Consider the following 23,047-nt stretch of genomic DNA (forward strand, 5'->3'; position numbering starts at 1 on the left):
TAAGTACAATTTTATGTATACATCTATATACGTGTATGCATGTTGGCGAAATATGGCATATGGTCGAGTGATACCTTTCAGAACAATAGCATGCTTTGCTTTTCTAAATAAACCTGTACATGTTTGTGCCCAATATATGAAATATTTTAATGCATAAGAAACAATGTAGTTCATGGCAACAACATAAACCTACATGGTACCAATTACACAATTATCACCTGACTAAAATTTAAGTAATTAAACATATGTATTTAGAAAGTTACATGCACGTATATGCGCCTAAGTACATGTACATACATGTGGCTTCTCTTACACACTGATCTCCCAAAAAGTATATTTTAACCAACTTTACAATCTAAAGGTCACGCAAAGTGTAGGTTAGCAATTTTAACTTGTCATTAATATTTATATAAACATAATTATTCGTGTGTCCTGCATTCTGACAGCCATAACCTGTACTATGGAGTGCAGATTTTCATGCTGATTTGGACAGCTCTGTGACACCGTGCTCCCTACAACCACTGGTGACCACCATGTGTTCTGCAGTGCATATATGGTTTTGAAAGTCCTACATTTACTAATTTCATCCTCAACACCAGGTTATATTTGTAGCAGGGTTAAGTGTCCTGTAAAACATGCTACAAAGCCATATACACATATATGCACATACATATTAAAAGTAAAAATGAATGTACATGTACGCAGGTTGTTATAGCCATCACATGCAGCCTGAAATCTGTATGACTTTTTGAAGAATAAAGCCTAAAAACTGTTGACCCTAATACCAATTCTTCATGTACATGTATTAACTCTATATTTTTTTTTTCCAGAATAATACACAGTTACTGTTAAGTACAATAAAACAAGCCCTAAAATTTCGTCCATAACTAAGATTTTTCCAGATTCTGGTAGTTTTATTGATTTGAGAAAGGTGCTTTGAGTGGGGTTTGGAAGGCTGGATGATATCCTCCTGAGACAATGTAAATTTTAGCACCAGATGTAATATTTCATGGCATTTATTTGCCTCCAAAAATGATCCTTTGTTATCACATTTTTAGGTCATTTTGGGTATCTACACAGTTGGTACACTGAAGAAAGAACAGTTTAAAAAATGTATGTAAATGTTAATAAATTTTAAACATATATCTACATGCACATGTATTCAAGAAGAAGGAAGGTGCTTTTCTCCTGACACATGCCTTTGTGTTTAAATTTACATGCAAATTAATACATATGTGTACATAGGTTACAAATTGTTATAATTAGAACACCCACTTCTGAATCATTTTACTGTTGTGTGTATCAGTTGACAGATCTGTGCATGCTGGAATGTTGTGAAGATTTTATAAAATGGGAAACAAAATGCATTTATACCAAAGCTTTCCATGGGATAAGTATAACTACTGCCCAGTTAGTAGTTTGAACAACCCAGTTAGATTAAATTCTAAAATAACTTGACACCGTAACCCTACATGGTCCAGGTCCTGTTTAGCAGAATAATGTGTGGTGAATGTACATGTACTGATATCATGGGACAATGCACCACATGTTCTAATTGCATACATGGACAAATAAATGTTGCGTTCTGCATATAAATATACACATCTTTTCACAGCTCAACTGCAATAAGACCCTGTTCTGCCGGCTAATGCATCTCTGCTATCTATCTATATGCAAATACACTCTGGCACAGGTATACATTACACTGTACATGTACACTATCACCAGCATTTACTATGTACATGCCAGTCATAAAAACCTGACCCAATTCCAGTGTCAGAGGCAAAGTCAAGGAGCTAGCTAACAAATAGGAAACATGTAGGTGTGTAAGCTAAATGGCTAATACAACTGCTCCTAGCACTGTTTGCACCATGTGCTATGTCAATGCCAAACACATGTGACTGACTGTACATGGAAGCAATCTGGTCACATCGAAACCAATGGAGCACACTCTCAGGACTGGAGGGCTGTGGACAAGCTTTTAAGTTTAGTGTGTAGGATTTGTACTCATCAGTTCATGGTAGTCTATGATTAAAAGATTAGATACACCCGAAGAAAACTTGCTTTGGCAGGAATGTGATAAATTAATTATATGCCTCCAGATGCAACATCAAGCATCAAATTTGGTTTGAATCTCAATTCAATAAACACGCATTTGTATGAAAGTAATACTAGCAATTTTAAGTATACATTGTGACTGCATGTATAAACATATGCAACACTCATCAGGTTATAAGGTGAAAGACTTTTAGTGAAGTGGTCTCCAAGATAAGCCATGTACATGCATTCATATGAATAGTATATTTCTTTCACTATAAACGTTAATGCATTAATTTCACATAAGCAGGTTGTCCTGTGAATGTGTGATGTATTGGGGCTTCAAGTAAGGAGTGCCCTCAATACAAGAACAGAAACCAGTTCTCACAAAAAATTATTCAAATACATTAGTACCAGGACAAATTATCAGATGCACTGATTTCTACTTACTCATCCCAAATTACACAACATAATATAAGCCTCATTACTTTAAATAGTATTCAGCTGGTACTAGCTCATGGGTTGGTTGTCCACTTGTTTTTTCTTTTTTCAGTCAAAAAGTATCAGTGCATGTATATGTATATATATTAAAAACATTAAATCAGGTTATTCATCAAGATGCAAGCAAGCACAAGTCATGTCTTTGACATCTGTAAGAAGACGGCTATTCATATAAGAAAATATGTTCATTTAAACAATAACCTGTTATGTCAGCGGGAATTGCCTCATCAACTTTGTTGCCATACATGTATCAAGTATAACAAGTTGATGAGACATTACTGATTGTTGCCAGTCTGAATCTAATGACATGCATTAGGTACAACCACAGGATGTATATGTAAATACTTTACACATGTATCATTACACTAATTAAATTTCATGTGCACAAAAGGGAATTATATAGCTGTGTATTAACCCAGAATGAGTTTTGAACACTGTGTACACTGTTTCATTGCAAATATAAACTGGAAAAGAAAACTAAAGATGAGGAGATACAAGTAATCACAAGCGCCAAGATAAACCATATCTCAAAATATATTCACCGATTTTTGAATACCTCTTCTCACCAAGAAAATTGTGGTTAAATCCTCAGAAATTTTGGTCAGCTTTATGGGCCGGGCTTCAGTACAAGAATGTGCAGGTATTGCTTTACCCACATTCCCTTTTTGTTAAAGATATTCATGTAATACTGTAAAAACCCACAAAAATGGTACTGATACCATACACAGATAACGATGAAAAAACAAAACAAAACAAAAACAAGCATGTTGTAAAAAAGAAATGGCAAGAAAAATCCTTACACTGCATATTGTCCATAAAGCCCAACATAAAAACCAAACAATCAAGTTTTTTCACTTCAAATTTTTTCCAAATTAGTACATATTTTTCAATACAGTTTTTGTGGCCATTTCAGTGATGATTTTTACTTAAGTTCACTTTTTCTGCTTTCCTCTGTTTTAACAATGCAGCACTATTAGTTCCACAACAAAGAAATATGATTTCACTATCAACATGAACCACAAAATTTCACTGGCCAACAGGACGAGTGAGCTTTGAGATCTTAATGTTAGCTGCTACATGTACTTTAGATGAATACATGTATGTAAAGAACAATGAGTCATGACCAAACCAATTTATTTATATTATTATCTTATTCTAAATGTATAGCATCTAGTAGAAGCAGGGTTGTTTGTTTGTAAATGTAGATATGGTCACCGATAACTCAAATAAATGTTGATAAATCTAAGGCCAATTGGACCTGTGCTTGTTTAACTTGACCGGTCCTACCAAAATTCCAAAGGCCGCAGACTACCAGACCAGTGTTGGGCCCTGAATTTTTATTTTTAATGCACTGTAACGAGAGGTTAGGTAGGGATAATAATATACTTGTAGATATTGCACTACAGGGGCTATTTCTTGAACTAGTGTATACTAATAATGAAGTCAAGGTGTCACCACATAAATGTAAAAAGGTTTCACAAGCTTTCGATCTTGATATGATGCCAGAATGTGGACTGAAGGCTTGTGAAATTTTTTAGATATACGTGGTGATGCCTTGACTTCATTATTATTTACTGAATGCACGTACAACTATGAGTCTTAAGCAGCATACAATTTATACTATTTGAGCTTTTCATCATTTGTTCATTTTGGGATCTGTCTACTTAAAGTTCTAGCATGTTGTGTGAGGTGAATAAGGGTCACTGACAGGTGATACACTGTAACATACATGTAACATAAGAATAAATACTGTGAGTGTGAAACTTGGTGTTCATTGATGATTATGTGCAACATCTATTATATGTATATATTACCAAAAGTAAGACTGCACAATTTATATAACATAAGCCTCATGGCAGATCATGGCAGAAAATATGGGTGACCTGTACATGTAATGATGAATGTGTGTACTCCAATGAAATCCTACATTTAGCAACGATGTGCAGATGATACCAGACTGGTCAAATCTATGTCATAGCATGTGTAGAAGCAGCAGAAGCAATATCAAGCACATACTTCATTTCTTTTGTGAAATTTTACTGTTCATGTACTTTAATAAGACAAGATTTTGTTCATATTTCACATTAATGTCCTTAACTGTTGTTTCCAATATACTAGTGGACAAAACAAATGATATCATTTTTGTATGTGAAATTCTTATAAGCATTTTAAACATATTTTAAAAGGGATGTTACGATATAACAAAATAGAAGACAAAAAATATGTACCTTTCATGTTTAATATGGTAAAATTACTGCTCTCAAAGGAAATGAAAAACACCTCTGACATACATGTATCAATTTACACCGGTCAATTACACAGAATGTATCAGGTACAATCCAACTTTATCATACAACTCAGAGTTCAGTTTTACTCCCATCTGCTCACTGTAATATATGCTAAATCCCACACCCCTGTCATACATATTGTACATGTACATGAGGTTGAAAATTATAAATGTGTAAAATTATTATCAAAGGAAGTCACCATAATTTGCACAGTGGCCATGTATAGTTTCAAGCCACAAATGTATGGATATAGGAAATGTATATTATTCCTTTCCTACATGTAAATCTTCCTCATATTGTATACAATATGACTGATCAGTAGTCACACCACTACTATTATGTTTATCATGTTACTTCTGAGATGAAACTTTGTAAGAGTGTTAAAGAACAAACAAGGCATTCTGATATAATACTAACAAGTATCAATGACAAGATTGAATTTGGACTACAACCTTACCAAAGACTAGTCCTGTGTAAAGTCCATGGGACTAAACAGGTACCTCACACTTCCAGGTGTGGCTATTATTTGTTCTGCACAACTAAATGCTAAAGTACAACCAACTAATTAGTGTACGTATGTATGTCTATGTCATAACCAAATTTCAACACATTTCAATCCAACTGATTGAAAACTCCACAGCAAGGGCCTCTGTGGCCTAGCGGCTCCAATAACCCAGGAGCCTCCTACCAATACAGTCGCTACAAGTTAAAATTCAGTTCATGCCTGCTTTCTCTCTGGTCATACATGGGACGTTACATTTATTTATACATGTACATTTACATTTATGTTAAGTACATGTATGTATCTACTGGCCAGTCAGAAGTTTTACCTACAACACACACCTACATGACATAATCATATTTTTCATGTGTACTGAACATATCAATATTTTTAAAAGGTGTTTTCAGTTCCATCAGCTCGAGTTATTACAGAATTTTAACACCGGTAACTTGTTGTGTTGTATCTTGTATACAGAAACATATTTCATCACTAAGAGCTTGTTTCTACTAGTGGACACAGTTCTACCAAATGAAAACATGTGGATAATGTCATTGTAACTTCCGACTCATGTCACAAGGTGGATGTTGAACATGCCCAGCTGCTATTTTTTGTTAGCAGTTCGTTTCACCGCCTGTGATCAGAGTGAGCACATCGAGACATCAACCCCGTGCTTTAAAACACTGTCTACAAAATTACTTTGTAAAATTAAGCACAAGAAAGAAATCCAAACAGGCTGTCAAAAAGCCGGTAGGTCAAAATAAATGATATCACTATCAGGAAATTGCAACTACAACCTCTGCCGTTGCTAACTTGCAACCTTCACGCTTATCCACAATGTAGATTCTTTGTCGCACTCAGAATAAGAATTATCGTACGTGTATAAATCAATAAAACCCTTACCCATCCTACAAATATTTTCCTCTTTGATGTTTCTGTCAAATATTTCGCGAGAATCTTCACCCACCACTTGCTGATACATAGGCTGTGCTATACACTACTTCCTGTGGGAACACCTTCTATGGCGTCAAGTCACGTGATCACACAATCCACGGGAATGGCCGAAGGATGACGAATGCACGAGAGACAACTGAGTCAAGCGTTAAAATACAAGCCGAAGTGAGGTCACGCTCCACGGATATACACAAATTTTGTTAAACCAGTCACAATCAGAGCATTGTCTTGGACAAGTGGTAAACCATTGCTGAATGGGAGATCTCATTGATGAGCATCAATATATAGATCGGGATGTAATGTGAACATACCTACAGGTAGATGCATAGGCCTACAGGTCAAAGCATGTGAGGACGGACCGCTGGATCTTCCGTTCATTTGGTCATGTACACTATCCAAAATCTGGACCAAAACATTCAACTGATCAGTAAAAGTCAAAAAAAAAAAAAACGTGGCTTCAGTCTAAACAATTGATCTGATATCATATACATGTATGTACGCATTTAATCAACTAACCTTATTATTCAAAATATTTCTCTTAATTTACATAATTATTTCAGCTTTTCACAAGTGCTTTCGTTCAAATTTATTTTTCACCTATAACTCATGTAGGCATTTTTTATGTATAAAGAGGTAACATCTAATCTGATGAAATGCGTTTTATAATTAATTAAAACTTACAAACCGTAGGGGGCCTCCCCGTCGTACAAGTGAAAATATTCTTCTTCCATATTCTGATAAGTTGTTCTTTATTATGGATATTAAAAACAGATGCTTTCACTGTATTATCTAATGAACAGCGATTGTAGCATGCCTATATATGTAGTAGGCCATTATAATTTGTGTGCATCAGAGCGAGACCACTGCCATCTATATAATGGACAAAGTTGCATACAGTGTACATTTTGCCGGCACATTAAGATTTGTTATATAGGCCTGCTATATTCATAAACCAGGATATCACTGATTTATCAACGCACCATGTTAGTATATCTTTACTAATCTGAGAAATAATGGTATCAATGTGGGTCTAACTTATTTCTGCCCTCAACAACAAGAAATTAGACTCTTATATAAATTTGGAATTCCATGCATGATTCTAGTTTCAAGTGAAGAAGTACAAGTAATTTGAAGTTTATAGTATATCTCATGTAGTTAATAAATAAGGAGGGCCTCCGTGGCTCATTTGGTTAGCGCGCTAGCACAGCATACTGACCCAGAAGCCTCTCACCAATGCGGTCGCTGCGAGTTCAAGTCCAGCTGATTCTGGCTTCACCTCCGGACGTTAGTGGGAAGGTCTTTCAGCAACCTGCGGATGGTCGTGAGTTTCCCCCGCCATAATGCTTGCCGCTGTGGTATGAGTGAAATATTCTTGAGTGCGGCGTGAAACACCAATCAAATAAATAAATAAATAATAAGTAATAATAACATGTGAGTTATGTATTTGCACGCAATGCATGTATGGTTCATGACAAGTTATACGCGTCGTCAAATATAAGGTATTTACATATAATTAGAATTCCTTACCGAGTACACGAGTAAAAAGATAAAGAAATGTGGAGAATCAAAATATGAAAATAGAAATGGCAAAAGTTCTTCCCCTGATGTCTCAACAGTGTACTGCAATGATGGTTATACGTGGTACAAGCACAGGCTCACAGCAGCGACAGAACGTTATAAGGCTGAGGCAGCGGAAGTAGTATCTCAGCTCATCAGGCGAGCGTTCAGGGTTTCACCATCTATATCGCTGGAGATGCAATTTAGGTGATTTCCGGTGAAAAAAATTGTGATAAATCCAGGATAAACCCAACGTTGTCATTTATTTAATAAGCATTTCTATTCAAACCCCTCAGCCGATAGCCATGGCCGCTTTAATTAATAGCCCTATACCTATTTATTTGTAAGATGTCAAGTAATTTGCTGAAATCTGTTGAAATCAAAATTTTTGGGATTGCAAAACATCATCAGTGAAGAACTTGAGGTGGTGAATTTCGATCATTACTGCAATGATGTGATTATCCATGATATTTTGTTTCTGGTCCACTGGAAAAAAAAATGTGGAATTTGATGTGGAAAACATGTTTCTTGAATATTTTTTTCTTCTGTGTAATAAAATTAAAGGGTGACCCCATAACCCTCACTATAAGTTCCTCATTCAGTGTTAATTAACTGACTTCCGCAGGGTAATTAATTTGCTTATAATTAGCAAGACCTTTGATCTCTTCCCGACTGTGGCGAGATAAGGAAGGAAAAAGCTAGGGATACGACCCTCAGCCGTAGGCCCACATGCAGACAGATATACCTGGGGACACGCAAAAGTTATGAAATTGTAGCAAGATCCAAAAATACTGAAAAATCACAAATGAATTTATTGTTTTAAAGTTGGTCAAATTAAGTGCATTTCATTATTGTTCCAGAATATTGTGATTGTAAACAAAAAAAAAACTTTCGCCAAACATTCTGGTTTACTCCTGTCTACTCATGAAAAATAAATTCTGGATATTATAAGAGCAGACGTGAAAAAAGTATTGTTTCTTCTCAATAGCTTTTCGGCTTTCGGGACTACATACTAAGGCTACATACAGGGGAGGTAATTTCACTGGTCAGGTAAAGAGTTATCTCCACTGTAATTCAACTTTGCTGTCCGCCCGTTTTCAAACGGAGTGGTAGATCTTCATTCTCCTAGGCCAATATCACAAGCCAGGTTAGAACAACTTCTGGCATAAGTCTGTATGCTGAATAAATATTTATAAAACATGTAAACAAGCCTTTACAAGTATCATATTTATTGACCAGCAAAAGAACTGGATGTTCACACTTTGTAGGCCTACACAGATACAGATAATTCTCCAGGTAACAGTGATTTGGTTGTATATTCTAGAGTGCATATGAACAATATAGATTACAGGCTAAAAATGGGCATGCTACAATGTTCTTGAAATTAACATGAATATACAGCGAAAGTTATACAATATATAATTCTAAGATATTGTACACGAAATTACAGGCTATATTACAGATATCTAGTTCAAACACACACATTTCTTTAGGAAATACTGGTCACACTTTAATACATTAATACATAACACCAACCTGCAAGCAAATACTGAAGTTGCTTTGAATAAATCATCTATGAACAATGTTCATTGTTCAGTAATAATCAAAATACATACTAATGTAAAGAAAAAATAGTTTTCCACAAGAGGAAAATGGGAATGAAAAAATATTGTTGATCACAAGCAAACACCTCGTGTACAAAAATAAACCAATCTTTTAAACTGTAACATTTGCAGACTCTAATGACAAATAGCAGCAAAATGAATACCCTATTTCACAGGCAAATACTGACAAATTCAATACTGGTGTACAAAAAGATTATCTAATATGAAAATAATTATTATAATCCTGCAGCAACTCTCACTTCTAAACATTAAGGTGACATATCCAAAAAAATAAACTTTACCTCGTATTAACTATGTTTTCATATCATTTCATTACCAGCAGCCAGAGACAAAGACTTGGATACTTCTTTAATTCCTCTTTGACAAGTCTCTTAATCCTAGAGGATGAAGCTTGAAGTTAAATTTGTATACCAAGAACCATAATACTGATTAGAACTAAAAATATCACATAAAACTGGTGTAATTAAGGGGTCTACCAACTCATCTTCCAAAAAATCTCAGCCAGTTTCAGTTATCAAAAAAAAAAACACAGTTGATATTACAAGTCTAAACCATGAGTCGAGATCCTGGGATGTAGCGGCTCTCTCGCCAGATGTTGGACTCTCCACAGTTGATCAGTTTTCTCAGACATTGTTTGCATCTCTTGTGTTGGTCAACAGTGTCGTGAAGTAATAAACCAGGATTAAGTCCTCTCAATTTCTCCTCTAAGTCACGCGCCCGCTTACATTCTGCAGCCTGACACCAGTCAGATTCTAGTTTCTTCCGTGTGTCGAACCGTCGTTTGAAACGGTCTGCTCTGTCCTCAAGTATCCTACAAGGAAATGTTTCAGTGTTAACAGTGATGCACAGTTAAAATTTTCGACCACAGCTTACTTACTCGTACCACAAAAACCTATTCCAGTTTTTCACTCCTGGGTTGTACAGTTGAAGTAGTTATACTGCTGAAATATTTGTTTCTTTAAAGAGTGTATTTCACCAAATACTTAGCTTTTTTCAAGTGACACATTTTTTTGATTCTAAATGATTAATCCACCTTATAAGGCCGCTTAAAATATATTTTATTAATTTTCTATGAGAAAAACTTAAGGGTTTGCGTTGGTCTTGAAGTATCATTTCAAGGCCTTCACATGAAACTGAAAGTGCATTCTTACATCTCAAACTTAAGGTGAAGGACAATTGTTGCAACAGACCTCCAAGATGAATCATAAACATACTAAATAAAATTTGTATTTCAGTGAATGCAACAATGAGACTCAGTTTTCTTCCGGCTAAATCAAGTTAGTACCACTTAAGCTCTGTAGAACATCAGAAGATGTTGTTAAACTGCACTGTGTATGTATGACATCGTTGCTTCGTGAGTATGACATCACTGCTTCGTGAGTACATGCACATACGAGCAAAACCATAACAACATAGTAGAGAAAAGGACATTCTGTGTATGTTGACTTACTCTCGCTTAGTTCGTTGAAGGACAGCTTCCTCCTCTCGCTGCTCCGCCAAACGTTTGAGAATTGCCTCTCTTTTCCTCTGTGCTACAAGGTCCTGTTGCTCTCTGAACAAACTGTGTGCCAACTGTCGTCGTTCAGCCATCTTCTCATTGTTCATGTCGTTCTTACCAAATATCTCCTTGTCAGCTTCTTTAGCTGGGATTGGCAATGGTTTATGGCACACCTGTGAAATGAACAGACGATCAGCGTCATGATAAATGATAAGTGTTTTGCTTTGAACAGATGTATACAAAATATCACACAAACAAAGGTACAATTTAATTAAGATGTTATCTGAGAACCTGAATATTAACAATCACTAAAATAAAGAAATAATAATTTAGCTTTTACATAATGAAAACAAGGCAAGTCTGGAACCACATTTAATTCCACAATAACTTTTTGTAATAAGAGAATACGAGGGGCATTATAAAGATTTAAATAAATGTATATATGTACTATTAGAAGCAGTGTTACACCTGGACAATTAATTTCTTACCTATTAAGGGTAACATGCATACAATGTGGCTGTGTCAGTACGATATTTGACAAATATGTTTAGTGAAAGCCCAATAATATTCCCAGAAAAAAAAGAAGCATGTATTTCTTAAAAAGGGCAATAATACACCACAAATTTAAATGGACAATGACAGTTATTAACTACAAAACATGATAGGTAATAGTGATATGTTACACATATATACATATATAAAATCAAGCAGAAGAACTAGGCACAAAGGCACATGCGTGCACCTGAATATTTTCTGTATAAATACATGTGCAGTGCTCACCAGAACTGTTTACGCCTGGACCAATAGCCTTGGCTTACCCTGGACAATGTTATGAAGTGAATATTCAGTTAAAAATACAAGTGCTTAGTCTCTGAGGGTAACAAGTGACTGAGGGAACTGTGCCTGTCAGCCAGCCTGTCAAAACTGGATTAACTACTGGCATTATTTAATGCTCCTTAACTCATAGATTAACTGAGCGTGTACATGCACATGTATTTCACGGCCTGTAACCCTAAACTTCTTATGTGCTTATGTACTTTAAATTTGTCACAGTTCACCCAGGCTTATCCCGTGCTTACCAGTCTCTAAGGTCGTTGTCATTGGTTACATGTAAACACAGTCTAACCAGAGAGGTGGGAATTGTGTCAAAGGTCATATGCTTACTACTGTAATTCTTCAACATGTTGCAAGGTACATATTCAAACATATTCTGAAGGCATTATTCTTTGTAAGCGGATAGTTATTCTTTCGGTTGAGGAATTATTGTGGTATCGAGGGTAGTAATAAAGCTGGACAAAATCCATGCAATGCTGTCATTGATTTACATGAAAAGTTGTATGAAATCCTTTAAAAGTTCACTTATCACAATCTAAATATACCTTTGTTATGTCATAGGACTGTTTAAGATGTGACTTGAACAGAAGTGTCTTATATGGTGTATTAATACCCTTGAATTAAACCTATTTTATGGTTTCAAAATTGCACTGAAAATTACTGAAACCATCAGCCAAGCATTCCATCATGGAAAGTATGATAATGCTGACAATTCTGGAAAAAGAAATCTGTAAACAGTGCTTCAGAATGGCCATTAAAATGCCAAGATGGGCTTTAAACCAGAACCTGTTGAAAGATGACTGAGCACATGATCAGATGATAGTCCAAAGACCCAATGAGCTGAAAGACAGGACCCCTAATAAACGCATTGCTCAGAAAACATCAGGTGTTGACATAAATGTATTGACTGATATTGATACCTTTCTTTCATGGCATTGTGAGGCCAATCTCTCCCTTATGCGGGCCACATGAGCCTCTGAGAAAGGCTGAAACCAGTTGGGTCTAGGGATTGACACAGGGTACGGGGTTAGCACCTGGCCATCTTGTTTTCGCAACAGCTTACGTGCAGAGTTCTGAAGGGAGGTGAGTGTGCAGTGCATAGAAGGCAGTGAGTAGGTGAAACAAAGAAACAACCAAAACTATGAAAATACACATAGAGAGAGAAAAAAAAATAAAAAACAGAAAAACACATGTGAAAATCCATCCTGAATTCTAAAAATCTACATATAACATCAAACTGCCCCACAGAAAACAGGATTTTGATTCAGTTACAGTAACAGTTTTCTGTTCAATTTCAAAAAGAGAAAATTCATACTGAATTACATGTATGAGAATTACTGAGGGATTTCCACGTGTATTTATCATAAAAGTGTTATTATACTGATAAAAGCTTTCAAAAAGTGTCAAATACAAAGAAAACCTCACCTAGCTCATAAAACTAAAATGAAAGGCAATAATTTTGCAATATTCTTAAAATAACATTATTAAAAGATATATATATATATATATATATGTAACACTAGCCCGCTCCACTGTCATCAAACTTTCGGAATCAGTCTTTATTATGTCTTTCTTTTTGACTTACCAATTCAAAATTGGTCCATCATCTATAAATCTTTATATTATGTCCATAATTATATTGCATATCAGTAAAAATCAGTCTTGCATAGGAGGCGAGGGGGTGGAGCCACAGTATTTTATACATGGCACAAAATCCCCTTTCCTGAGTATTAGACACTTTTCAAGTTTGAAGTAACATTCCATTGTTATTAGCATTTCTTTATTATTAACATCAAATTCCACAACACAGTGAAACAGAAAGTCGAGAGAAAGTTCAGAAAGAATTTAGGACCAACTAAATTGTGCAAAAGTAAGACAGGACAGCAGATGTTAGCAACTACCAGCATCACAAATACTGAACAACAAAAACAGAGGCTTGGAACACTAAAGGGGGGTAACTCTACCTAAGCATATTCCTAAACTTCAATAGGATGGACAATTGGGTTGAGCATACTCAGAGTTTAAAAATTATGTCCATTTGCTCAGTAAAAACTGACTTAAAACTTGATTAATAGTTATCCCCCTTTTAGGGCTAACCCTGTATCATGTTAAACATTGGGATAAATGTGCTGAGCATCACAAAAGGCTAGCAAATAGCAGTGACAACATGAGCTGTAAATATACATATACATGTACCTGGGCATCCAGAGCTTTCCTGTACATATCCTGATGTTCATACTTCTCCACTAAGTACTGCTCTCTCTGGGCAGCCAGACTGAATATGAAAACAAATACATTCTGAAATTCATGTACCAAAACATGTAATGAAAACAATAATGCCATTATATTTACATACTGCACATAGCTACCTGTCCTCATTTTCATAAAGCCTTGTAAATCATGCACCATTTGGCAGACTGATTTTATGCAAAGTAAACAAATATGAAGTTTACTGGACCTTACCTGCAACTGTTGTTCTGAATCATTTGATTTCTTTTGTACAAAATACTTTTCAATAAAATTCAAATTCATAAAACACAAAAGATGTAAAAATAGACGATGCCAGTTTTCTTAGATGTGAAAGTTTTGGACCAACTATTCAGTTCATAATAAGAACTACACATTTGCATCAACTCACTCTTCAGCCAGCTGAACTTGCTCCAGCCTTTCTAAAAACTCTTCATCACTTCTACATTTCTTTTTTGTCTGTTCCTTGCTTTCAACCTAGAAAGGAAAATTAAAAATACACTCGGTTTGATCATACATGTACTTAGAAGCTTAGTCTTCTAATAACAAATATTTCAAGCAACTGGATTCTAGCTTGCAATTTTCCAACACCATATTTAAATGCTAGTCAGGTGTATGATATTTAATTTCTGCATTGGGCATTGTTATTTTGCAATATTTGATACTCTGACATGCTGTTATCAAACAGACTGCACTCAGAATAACCTTTTTTTTTTTTGCCTTGATGGTTTAACATCACATTAACCATATTTTTGGACTTTGGTCATTTTTAGGTGTGACCCATTAAACTCAGCAGGTGAACATCTTATGGCTAACATTCAGCATATCAAAGTTCATTGCTCACTCATTTGGAAATACACTGAATACTGCATTGCAGTCATTTTTTTCCCTTCCTTTTTTCATAAGGCCATTAACATTATGAGAAATATGCATAACTATAAAGGTCCAAACACATTTTAAAAATAAAAATAATGCTAATTACCATTTCACTCACAAGTCTTACCTGTTTAGCAAGATCTCTGCAATACTCTTCCTGTTTGAAAAACCTAGGGGGCGTAAGAGGTCGCTTTTGGAATACGTAAGATTTCTGAAAAAAAAAATAGATAGCTACTTAAGAAATTAGTTTAGACTTAAGACTTTGCTCTGAAGAATAAATATTTGTAATGTATTTATCATACCTGCATACATGCACCATAATTCAAGCTACCACTCCATGATGGAAAACAGACCACCAGTAGAGAGATGACCAACTCTAGCCATAATGATTTAAACTGATTTTCCATCTTTGAATTGAATCCCCCCTCTCCATCTTCAAAACATTAACCAGTCAATCAGTTTAGCATACTTCATAAAATTAGCATCTTGAAACGGATCAACTAGTCTTGGCTGGAGTGTCTATACTTGTATACTTGTAAACCTGTGCCTAGAGACTTACATGGAATTCAGTGTCTCTTTCATTTTTTTTCTGTTTGATAGCGTCAGCTACTCCGAGGTTAAAGGCAGACATTTTCTGCAGGTCATGCCGTCTGACCAGCACTTTATCCTGTAAGAGATAGAAAAATTAATGTGTATGGAGATATTAGATTGGCTGGATCTTGGTAATACATTAACAAGACTTAACTGTCAATGAAAACACTGCACTTCAAAACTTTGCAGCGAAATTCAACACAGATATAAAAAAACAGCATAATATACCACATATACCTTAAGCATCGACCTTTACATAAAACAGACCTATTTCTAATTAGATTACCTTGTATTTCAGCAAAAACTTTCAGCTAAACTAAAAACAAACAAATGAAAAACAAATTTTATGCAAACTTTTGGATCCCTTAAGTAAATTTTCCAAAAGTGATCACTGGATATTCACCTGTTCTTTCAAAAACTCCTCTGCATCTTTCATTGACTGATACTGCAGTAGCAAACGGTCATCTTCCTCCTCACGGGCCTTGATCTCCTCCTTGAACGACACAGGTATGTTTCTGCGTGCTCGCTGATGACACAGGTAACACAGTTCCTGACCGGCATTGGAATGACCACACGCTGAGGACGGGGCTTTAAACTGCACCGTCTTCTCACCCGCATCCAACAATGGCTCAGTCCTGGACCTTGACAGAGGTTCTAATTTTGGAGGGGTTATAGGTTTTGGTAGACGTGACCCATGTCTGCAAGAATTATTTTCATAAATCATGACATGACCTGTTGCTAATTGGTGCAAAGTCTACAAAGAGAATATATTAGTGTGAGTATTGTTGTCAAAAATTGTCTTTTTTGAAAATACTACTTGAGATAGGCATGCATAGCCTAAAAAATTCCAAAAACTCCAGAATACTCTGGTGTAACATATCTTACCCGTTAATTGGGCTTTGTAGTGGGTTAGGAGAAGAGCGTGACAGGTGGGCACTCCGTGAAGAGGGTTTTGGTACATGGTGTTGAAAGAGGTCCTCAGTGAGACTGACTCCTGTGGCTTGGGCCAGAGGGATAGCTGTACGGGAGCCAGAGCGACTTGGTAACTGGGAATGGCGAACATCTAAGGGGCCAAAAAAAAAAAAAAATGAATAGTAGCATGAATAGTGATTCAATCTATGTATACAGTGTTAAAACCCATAAATTTATCAGCAATGCTCAGAAAACTGTAATAATCAGCACAGCTAAGGGATAAGAAACAACAGTAATACTGCTCTTCACCTGAAGTTTGGCCTCTAATATTGCACTTTCAAATTAAATGCACACAACTGTCTTAAAGTTATACTTCTGGTGCCAACACTCTGATAAGAAGTTGATCAACCTTCACAACCAAAAACTCTCAAGTTTTTGAGAAAGTGGATGCAGCATGACAGAATCAAGCAAAATGAGTGACTAGAAAAAATAGGTTAACCTAAACTGATACATATTCCAGCTCATATATACAAGGGTATGGGGACCATACAACGTCACATACATTTTCTTGTGCACTAGTCACAATTTAAGAACACTGTGCCACATTTGACCATATACATTGCTCAAGTTTTATTCATTGTTTATGTCAGATAAAATAAAAAACATGAAATTTATTCATTTATTTGATTGGTACTTAAGAATATTTCGCTTATAGGATGTCGACCACATTATGGTGGGAGGAAACCGGGCCGAGCCCAGGGAATCCCAACGACCATCTGCAGGTTGCTGGCAGACCTTCCAACTACAGCTGGAGAGGAAGCCAACATGAGCTGGACTTATACTCATAGTGAACGCATTGGTGAGCGGCTCCTTGGTGATTGCGCCGCATTGGCATGCTAACCACCTCGGCCATGGAAGCCCCCAAACACATGAAATAATAGTAAGCTTATACTACAAGCAGATATACGTAACAGATCAAGGGCTTTCTAAACCATGCTGCACCTTCAAATGTAACCTTATTCTAAGTGATAGTGTCCTGGAAGGCAAAAAGAAACATGTACGTGTACATGTATAAGCCTCACTATACTAACTCTACAATAGTTTCAAATCACGCAAACTACCCATACATGGATTTGAAGAGCACCCAGGACAAGACTTACATGTACATGTAGTTTAAATGCTTACTAACCTTGACAAATGTCCGGGAAATGGTAACATTTGCCTCTATTACTGAGTATAACATCAGGCAAATTTGTCGGCAAAAGAAACCTCAAAGGCATGATGTTATGCCACTCACAGTATCTAACAACTGTCACTTCACCACACGCACAGATGAAATAAGCCTGTTCTACTGTACCTACATGTAACTTAGAATAAGACCTTGATGGAACAGGCATGAAAGATGCTTCCATATGCTGGTTTAGTCCACTCTAGGGGTATTCATGTATTTACCACTAACCTTCTCTATCAGTCAGTGATTAAAATTTCTGCTCCGCAGAGAAGAAGTCCCTGCCAACCACCATGAATATTTCAAAGACGCTTAATTAGCAAAAGTTGTTTTCACCAGAAGATCCCAAACGACAGTGAATTATTAATAAAACAATCTGAGTGTTGTTGAGTGGGTGGGGTTAAGTCATAGAGTAAGTTGGAGGTACAGTCTCCATAGAGACGACTTCCAGGAAGAAAACGGTTTAACAGGTTTTTGCAACCAAAGGGAAAAGAGTTAGTCTGTTCATTATAAGATTTAAGTCTATAGTCAGCCAGCAAAGTGTATTCTCACCTAAAATACATGCATATCTGCAAAAGTACACTTCATTTCTTCACAGATTTAAGGTTCATGTTAGATTTAAAAAGTTTTAAAATGTAGAACCTCATGGTATCTCATTACCAGCTGGACATGAATTTCAATAATCATTTTTGTGAATGGTCAAATGGACAGGCGCACTGTGAGGGAGCAAAATAGTAAGTGACAAGACTCTTCAGTGGTGTGCCTTACAGACTGACTTCATATATCTGTACATTGAGTGGCAAGCTGTATTTATCTGAGTTATCTTACAACACCAAATTCAATAACTTGCATACTGTGATCTGATTTTAACTTCTGAATGCATGTTACTGCCAACAACGCCCCTAAATCAGTTACAACTATTTGGACTTGATTTTTCATCATTCTTTTCCAGCTGAAACTTACATTTGAACACAAGGATATCCTTCTACTTTCTAAATAATCGCCACAATATGGCTGAAAGCTTGCTGATATAGCATTAAATCATAATCATTCATTCATTCCTTCATTTACTTTCTAAACAACTCTCAAGACAACTTTCTATGATCAACAGAACCCTGAGAATCAGGCAAAATGAGTAAATTAGTCATGGACAAAATTTTAGTAGGCCAAATACAGAAAGTATACAGCCATTACCTTCCATTGCTCTTGTATCTTCATACAACTCATGATCTGACCTGGGGAGTTGTAACCTGCCCTCCAGATCTCCATCATCTGTGGGTTTGTACACCTCATACTTCTGCACTAGTACTGGCTCTCTCAGGATGTTGTCTATGGCAGCAGCTGTGGCAGGGTCGTCTGTGTCGGGAACAGCATGATCTTCCTGAATTTGTTTGTAAATATCTGCAGCTACTGGCTCCTCAGTCACAAAATCTGATTTATTGTCAAACTGAAGCTCCTGCGGAACCACGCATGTATCTAGTGTGGCTGTGCCCTCTCCCATGCCCCCCGTCAGGACTCTGGTCGGGTCAGTAGGTGGAGTAGGCTCCCTCTCCATTGGCAGTGGGTCTTCTGACATTTCAGGTAATGGGGCTAGACTCTGACCAACTGCACTGGGTGGATGACTTGGATTCAGTCTGCAAGACACATGTTCATGTTACTCAGTCATAACATTACTTTATTTCAATGACCTTTATTATTCAAAAACCAAATCAGATTCTGGATCAAAATGAGGACACAAGAGTTGTACCACATGGTACAAGTCTATAGACCAGGTATGATATGTTAACTCATAAAGCTTTGCCATATCCAACATATCTTCACAACCTCTACTTAATGCCACTAAAACAAATTGAGCTTTTAGACAGCTTAAAATATATTAATGCAAAGTTCACATTACTATGAGAAAACAATTCACACCCTACTTATAAGATTGTTTCACTTCAATGTCTACTGTAAGCATGAAAAGTTAGTCAGCCATCAGGTGAAATCCTACCTTGGTAAAAGGAGTGTGTTAGTGGAATGAGGACGCGATGAGGGTCGGTCTGACATGACAGAGTCCATTGTCCCGGGGCGCTGAAACAATCATAGCTGGTTTACAAAACCCTCAATAAAATCCTTCTAAATGGTGAAATGTCTGCACGTATTTACATGTAACTTACATGTACAAGCTGAAGCACATGGTTCTTTTTGATTGACACATCTTGTAAGGGTTCACATCTTGGGATCATGCACTTATAGATCCAAGGTAATAATAAAAACTAATTTCTTAATAATTGAACCAAACATAGTTCAAACTTGGCATATCAAAACAACGAAAATTACGTACAACCTAAAACTCAGTGAAAAATATAGACTGGTATAAAATAAACTCAGTAGAAATGTTACAGCATATGTAAGAAGATATTAATAATCTATAATAATATGTCTATAACAATACTAATAACTTGATATAGGCATAACAATTCTTTAATAGGTCAATTTCAGTTTTAAGAAAAAAACTCTTATTACAAATGAGAAAATTACTCACGTTCTGCATGCTACTGATCAACTTGCCACTTCCATCCATCTGTGTGATAAATTCCTTATAAAACCTCATTTTAACTTTTGACTCCCTTATACTGAGCTTCCCCACCCCTGCAAACGTCAGCTCTACATTTCTCTTATTACCCACTGCCCTTGAAACTGCCCCCAAGACTTCCTTGACACAAGATTCTACAGTGTCACGGTCAAAAGGGCTTTCAAATGCTAAGGCGGCAAAGTTGAGGGGCACAACTGGAATCTGGCCTGAAATTAGAACAAGGGGAATAAGTCTATTGGTACTGAAAATTAATTGTCTGGATTATGGAAGGCAATATAAAATGTTGTCAGTCAGAGATATGTCAAACCATAGCACTGAGCACAGACATACATTGAAAACTTCTTAACTGTAGCCATTACAGACCAGTAAAAAGGTCCTTAAAATATGACAAATGCATGGAGCTACAGGCACAATGTGTACGTATATATATATACACAAGGAAACAAATTTCTATTTAAGGTTTCATGTAAATGGCTTAGTGGTTAGCCTGACATCAAATACCAAAGCTTAAATATGAAATGCAGACAGTTTGAGGTTTAAGCATTTTTGCACAGTGATGACTGCAAGATAAGCATTTTTGCACAGTGATGACTGCAAGATAGTCATTGTTTTTCAGGAGTTGTGTGCAACTCATAGCTTATAAGTTACCAGAAGTGGTAAGCATCTGGACAGTCAACAGTTTGTTTACAGCACTACAGACTTGTCTCCCTTTGATATTAGAACATCTTTATGCTAACTTCGAGAAAGTGGCCTCACTCAGGGATTTTCTGAAAAGTTGAAAGGCTTGTAATTTCACCATCGAGGTAAGTTAATACAGTTTTAAATGATCATACCGGGAACGTGATACTTTGAACTTTGAAGGCCCTGACTATAAGCCAGTTTTTCAGAGATCTGGAATACAGGGCGCTGAATGAGGATAAACTTGTTATTTCCGATGTCCAGCTTTTTTTGCATGAAGGTGAATGTTCCAAGACCTGTGATAGTGACGCCCTGTAAAAATAAAATTAAATTCATTTTAAACCAAAAATCAAACAGATTTCATGTGAGAATGATTTAAGCGTGTTATAGTAGCAACACAACTAGAGTACAGTCACTTTTCCGTGGCTTTTTGATGTCGAAAATTTTTAAGTAGTTTACTTACCATGGCAACAATACATGTATCCTAATTCACATGAACTAATCTGTTTACCTTTCATAATAATAATATTCCACGACCATTCCTTATAATATTTCACAATAAGGAAATGATCAACTAAATTGATAAAACTAACATATGTTCTAATAAATACATACATGATTTTTTCACCTCTACTGAACTTAAGACATACCTTTTGATTGGACATTTGCTTTTCAATAAATCCTGACACATTATCCCACACGCTGGCAACATCTGTAAAAGAAATCCGGAAGTATAATATATTATCTGTCAACATGACAACATACAAAATGCATATTTTCATTTTTCACATCACACAGTGTGTTACATTACAGGAAACAATACGCTAGTACAAGGAAATTTCACTTCCAACAACAGTGTAGAGAGAAGTTTAGCATGCAGGCTACACTGGAAAAATCAAACAATGCACAGCTTACGTTCTCAAAAACTGAAATCAGCAATGGATAAAATTTGGCAGTTGTGTAATTGAGCTGTCATCAGGGTTTTGTTCAGGCAGGAAACAAATTCTAAATACAAATACTGATCTAATACCACAAGCATAATGATTTGAAAATGTCATAAAACCTAGACGGTGATTATGTTTAAAGTGTATTAATTTTAAAGTCATTATGAAAACTGAATTTAATTGAAAAGTGAACTTCAATGGTTTTTGAGGAATAGTTATAAAAACAAAGGCGATGAACACTCATTGTCAGTACAATGATTGGGATTTATAAGGATAAGGCTGCTGGAAGGGTGACGTCCATCCATTGCAGAATCTGCCTTTCACAGGGAACATGCAACAAGCTGGTTGGCAAACAACAAAAACAGCAGCCTTATCTTAACAACATGCAGCCCTAGGTTACATAAATAAATATCAGATAAGCCTAAAAATTTATATTAGAAATACTTAATGACTTATTTTCAAAACGATAAAAGCTTCTACAATCATATGTAATAACCGAAAAAGCACGTTGACGAAAATTCAACGTGCCGTTGTTTACCATTAACAGTTTAAATGTTATAAATCATAAACGTAATTTGATTCGAACTACTTTGCATCCATGACCTGCATAATTCTTTTTCAACAAGTCTATCGTTTTTACTTGTGTGTGATAGCTTGAAATGTGCACAACTTTACAGATCTGACAAATTCAAGCAAACTGTGAGCAATTAAGTTGTTAAAACTTCGCCAACTTTCTAAGCAACATCTTTGACCTCGGAAGGTCTGCGCTCACCCTCGTCCGATAATGCGGGGTTTATCGTACAAAATCTGTTTTTCCTGGCCTCAGCCAGTATTCCCTGTATGGCCTCTGTCATTCTCCTTTGCGTTAAAGTCGATTACTCTACAAAATAAACAAATCTATCACATCATTTCTCAATTTTGTCGTGTTCCATCGGCCCGTCAGCTAATTTCGCCGCCATAGGTTACCACAGCACGCTTATGCCGTTGCCAGGGAATAGATCGATGTTGATTGGCTGAAGGCCCAATGACGTTTCATAATACTTTTGCCCCTCCAAAACAATAAATGACACTGGTGTAAACGTTCCATTTTCATTAATATGGTTTGTATCTTTAATAGAACCTAAAGAATACAAAGAGTCGATTATAACAAAACATATAAAAATCATATTACCAAGAACAAATCGTTTTGAAATGTACTTT

General features: G+C 36.1%; 2 protein-coding genes across 4 annotated transcripts in view; both read right to left on the reverse strand.

Moving 5' to 3' along the window:
• LOC135469347 (SH3 domain-containing kinase-binding protein 1-like) overlaps positions 1 to 6,349 on the reverse strand; it is a 41,959-nt gene extending 35,610 nt beyond the window's left edge. For both annotated transcript variants that reach the window (XM_064747985.1, XM_064747979.1), the window contains exon 1: positions 6,229 to 6,349. In XM_064747985.1, the coding sequence (XP_064604055.1) occupies positions 6,229 to 6,307 (79 nt within the window). In that variant the 5' untranslated portion in view covers positions 6,308 to 6,349. The remainder of the gene's footprint in view (positions 1 to 6,228) is intronic.
• Positions 6,350 to 9,113: 2,764 nt separating this feature from the next.
• LOC135470697 (coiled-coil domain-containing protein 81-like) lies at positions 9,114 to 22,806 on the reverse strand. 2 transcript variants are annotated; one of them, XM_064749735.1, is made up of 15 exons: positions 22,620 to 22,806; positions 21,554 to 21,615; positions 21,059 to 21,215; positions 20,175 to 20,431; positions 19,641 to 19,720; positions 18,842 to 19,281; positions 16,393 to 16,570; positions 15,911 to 16,205; positions 15,476 to 15,583; positions 15,044 to 15,127; positions 14,432 to 14,517; positions 13,990 to 14,068; positions 12,714 to 12,866; positions 10,912 to 11,132; positions 9,114 to 10,272 (listed from the first exon to the last, which is right to left on the reverse strand). In XM_064749735.1, exons 1-15 carry the CDS (start codon positions 22,699 to 22,701, stop codon positions 10,008 to 10,010), a joined length of 2,547 nt encoding a protein of 848 aa, XP_064605805.1. In that variant the 5' UTR covers positions 22,702 to 22,806; the 3' UTR covers positions 9,114 to 10,007. The 2 variants fall into 2 exon arrangements, with proteins under 2 accessions (XP_064605805.1, XP_064605813.1); XM_064749743.1 differs by lacking the exon at positions 12,714 to 12,866.
• Positions 22,807 to 23,047: the final 241 nt, after the last annotated feature.

Source organism: Liolophura sinensis, chromosome 1 (assembly GCF_032854445.1).
Source record: "Liolophura sinensis isolate JHLJ2023 chromosome 1, CUHK_Ljap_v2, whole genome shotgun sequence".
NCBI classification, from domain to species: domain Eukaryota; kingdom Metazoa; phylum Mollusca; class Polyplacophora; order Chitonida; family Chitonidae; genus Liolophura; species Liolophura sinensis.